At 48.5% G+C, this 3,811-nt stretch overlaps 1 protein-coding gene across 2 annotated transcripts; it reads right to left on the reverse strand.

Annotated features, from left to right (window-relative positions):
- Positions 1 to 554: 554 nt before the first annotated feature.
- LOC112289229 (ubiquitin-conjugating enzyme E2 2) lies at positions 555 to 3,557 on the reverse strand. 2 transcript variants are annotated; one of them, XM_090254712.1, is made up of 5 exons: positions 3,289 to 3,557; positions 2,186 to 2,211; positions 1,766 to 1,855; positions 1,341 to 1,429; positions 555 to 958 (listed from the first exon to the last, which is right to left on the reverse strand). In XM_090254712.1, exons 1-5 carry the CDS (start codon positions 3,411 to 3,413, stop codon positions 830 to 832), a joined length of 459 nt encoding a protein of 152 aa, XP_090110838.1. In that variant the 5' UTR covers positions 3,414 to 3,557; the 3' UTR covers positions 555 to 829. The 2 variants fall into 2 exon arrangements, with proteins under 2 accessions (XP_090110838.1, XP_024390040.2); XM_024534272.2 differs by lacking the exon at positions 2,186 to 2,211.
- Positions 3,558 to 3,811: the final 254 nt, after the last annotated feature.

Consider the following 3,811-nt stretch of genomic DNA (forward strand, 5'->3'; position numbering starts at 1 on the left):
GATGATTATGAAAGCACATTTAACACACTCAAAAAACTAATTAATCCGATATTTCATCTCTTTCAAACTTCAAGGAATCTACTTAAGATTTACAACTCCCTATAACCAATCAGAAGGCTATTTTACGCCCTAAGCTCTAGCACCTAAATACAAATTTAGCAGAACAGAATTAAAAGATTTTGAACTTCAGATCCACGACATTAACGCAATATAAAAATCAAAATGTACATATGTTAAAAACAAACCGGCGTAAACTTAAAAGGATATTCCAAATAACCATTCCCTTCCCTCATTATTGACCAATACCATAACTGACTCAAAAACAACCTTATGAAGTACATCCACTGAAATCCATTAAGTCCACCAAAACTTCCAAGATCCGATTACGTGCCGATCCGACCAAAGGACGAACATGACTCATGAAAAGAATGATTTCTTACTAATAAACTATAATACCGACAGGATAAAGATAAGTTTGCCGAAAACATCTATTGGATAGTGCACAAAAAATATGCAACAATGACGAATAGAAAAAACAAAGTTGGACACCATAATTCATCAAACCACAAGACATATATATTACACATTCAAAAATCAACAGTATATGCACATATTAGAATTAACATAAAAAATCCTAAACCTCCAACTCAAGAGTTCTTCCCAACAAAGAGTAATAACGCGATACTCGGTGGAGCTCGGAAGTTCCAGCTTGCGATCCTGTGACCGCTCCCTCCCCTCTTCAGGTTCAACTTCCCAACAACCCCAGCAAAATAGACCTTTCTCTTCGAACGGATGATGGAAAACCAGCGACAGTTCGAACTCCCTTCGTTCACTCTGCTGTCCAGCTTTGCTCCACGATCTCGCGTACCCTCCGGTTGTACTCACGCCGATTCTCGCTGTACATGCGGGCAGCCTCCGAGTTCGCTGGTGAATTCGGGTTTGGGTCGCACAGCAAAGACTGCATCAAAGCCGTGTATTAGATAATCTCGCTCTACGCATCGTTGTCGTCGACGTATTCAGCCGCAAATGCCAAAGAAGACGCCGACCAATCTCAAGCTGACTATGCGACGGCCACATTCAGAAATGTTTCCCCTGCCCAACACCAACTACTCTGCCATGCCTCCTATCAATCTGTTGCAACTCGCACAACACTCGCATCTCACCAACAAACTACCAAACACAACTATCTCTACAATAAGCACATTGAAGCCGGTTCTATTACTCCGATACTTCGAATACCTTCCAACACCCCTCTCACGTTCCTGGTCGCACCACTACGTCTCAACCGAATCAACCGACTTACAATGTCACGGACACCTGCTGGCATCACGATCACTCACCTGAATCGAAGTCAAAATCGCTGCCACGTCGTAGATCGGGCTCCACTGATTTTGCAGGATATCTAAGCAGATGCTACCGTCCGCATATACTGTTTGCCACAAACACCACCGCATAAACACAGAGACGCGCGCTGTGTCCCTCTCGGCTCCACGCCCAGGGACTCCAAACGTCCTCAACACAAGCGCTAGACAACCAACAGAAAAAAGCACTCTCCACAAGTACGAACAATGACTCACACAAACGAAACAACATACCAGAAATATGAAATGGATCCAAACTAAAATGAATAACTCCTTCGTGAATCAACAACAGCTAAAATCCTAATCCACTCTCCACAAGTACACCCTCACACATTCCGTATTCAGGTGGACCAGTCTCAACCACTCTACCTCCACGACCCCTAATATTCACAGGAAATGCTTACTGTTAGGGTGAAACATCTTTGAGACAAAGCGCACTGTGGGAGGCTTATTCGGGTAATCCTCAGTAAATTGCAACGTCAACTTGAACGTTCCTGGGGAGGAACAACCAACAGTAACGCGCGCACATGAGACATAGCACACACCAACCCTCAAATCTCGGTAGCCAGAAACTTTAAAATAACTGTCCACTCCTACACTGCCAACAACTTTCGCTACACCGCAAAATGGCCCAAACCTACAACACAAACAACCAGGCAATCGGCAGCAACACAGTGCGAGAGACGATCCGCCAAAACAGAACGGCGCGCGTAACATCCAACGCTGATGCAGTTTCTATCTCACCAACACACTCTATCAACAATTTTCCAAACCACAAGTCCTCCAAATTCCTACACCGCTAAGTCAACGTGGTGTAGCCATACCTCCATCCCACGGGGTGTCATCAGGACTGCAAAAGAAAGAGACAAAAAAGAAAAACAACACGGGGACTACATTAGCTTCTGTTCCAATGCGTAATCTCACGACCACCAATTTCCACAACTGTTTGATGCAAGCACGAAGACGATCACATCGTGGCCTCAAACACCTGGACCTAGTGCCCGATCCATTCACACTGACGAAAAGCACCCTACGCATCCGAAAATTTACCAGCTCAAGCCATAATTGCAAAAACGCTCATAACAAGACCCTCAAACTTAATTTTGCACTGATTCTACAAAATGACGTTCGCCCTGTCATACATAAGATTGGCGGCAACGAGCATGCCATGCATATTTCGAAGAAATACAGTCCACCCTCTCGCGCTGTCGCGCATGCAATTCACTCTCACACTTTCACCACCAACAAGAGCTTCGTACCACTCGACCGCCAACCGCAACTACCTCGACCCTATCATTTAGACTTCGAAGCCTCGCTCAGCTGCCATCTTCACATCTGCTGCTATTCCTCTCCTGTGACAACGAAGACTGCCGCACGAAAAATATTTCCAAGATCCTCAACGCAACAGCTCCAGTTGATCCTCGATGCAAATTCACACATCGAACCATACGAGCACAAGCACCGCCTGCCTCGCACGCCTCAACAAGAAGCTCTCCGTGCTACAAACTCACGAACCCTAGATGTTCACAACCGCCCGCATGTTCAACGCCCATCCCCCAACAGCCACCCCGTCCAAAGAGAAAAAACGAAACTAAACTACGATGAACCATCACAAACAACCACCGCCCTCGATTGTCCCTCCGACCACGCACGCACAACAGAGACACCAAAATTCAAAGAACAAAGCCGCCCGCGTCACCGATTCTCACTCCGCAGGCACAGTAAAACAGGAGTGAAGCAACTCGCAAAAAAACCACAAAATGCGCAGACCAGAATAAACAAAAGAAGAGGGAAGGAGAAAAGACAGAATGAAAGAAGGAACGGAGAAAACCGACACCGCCATGCAAATCTCCGCGCCCCACGAATTTCGCATTCATACCGACACAATTGAGCATGCAGAACGAAAATCGGGGAGGAGTTTGGGTACCCGAATATGACAGCATTCCACAACATGATGTTGTTGTCCTGCGGGGCGCCGCTGATGCCGGCCGGAGGATCATGCTGCAGGCGCTTGAAGTCGCGCATCAAACGCTTCCTGGATGGGGTCGACATGGCGCCCGGCCCTCCACGCTGCGCTCCACCGCGACACGCACCGATCTGGCAGTGGCGATGGCGGGGAAGACCACGGCGTGCGGAGGATCGGCGTAGCGCGAAGGAGGACGCGCGAGTGCGCGAGGCCGAAGAAACCCTCGCACTTCGAGGGACCTCGGGTGCGCTGCTTGTGAGCGTGCTTGTCTGTGTCTGTCTCCCTCCCTCCCCCCCCCCCCCTCCCTGCCCTGCCCTGCCCTGCCCTGCCCTGTCCGTCCCCTGCCCCTTCCCTCTCTTTGCCCTTCTTCTCGCTCGTCGTCTGACCCCCTTCCTTCGTCTTCTTCCCTCCCTCTTTTATCCCGTCCACATACCATGGCCGTTGCCGCCGTCACACCGCGGCACCCACCAACTGTGCCTATCCT

Source organism: Physcomitrium patens, chromosome 12 (genome assembly GCF_059467195.1).
Source record: "Physcomitrium patens ecotype Gransden chromosome 12, ASM5946719v1, whole genome shotgun sequence".
NCBI lineage: Eukaryota > Viridiplantae > Streptophyta > Bryopsida > Funariales > Funariaceae > Physcomitrium > Physcomitrium patens.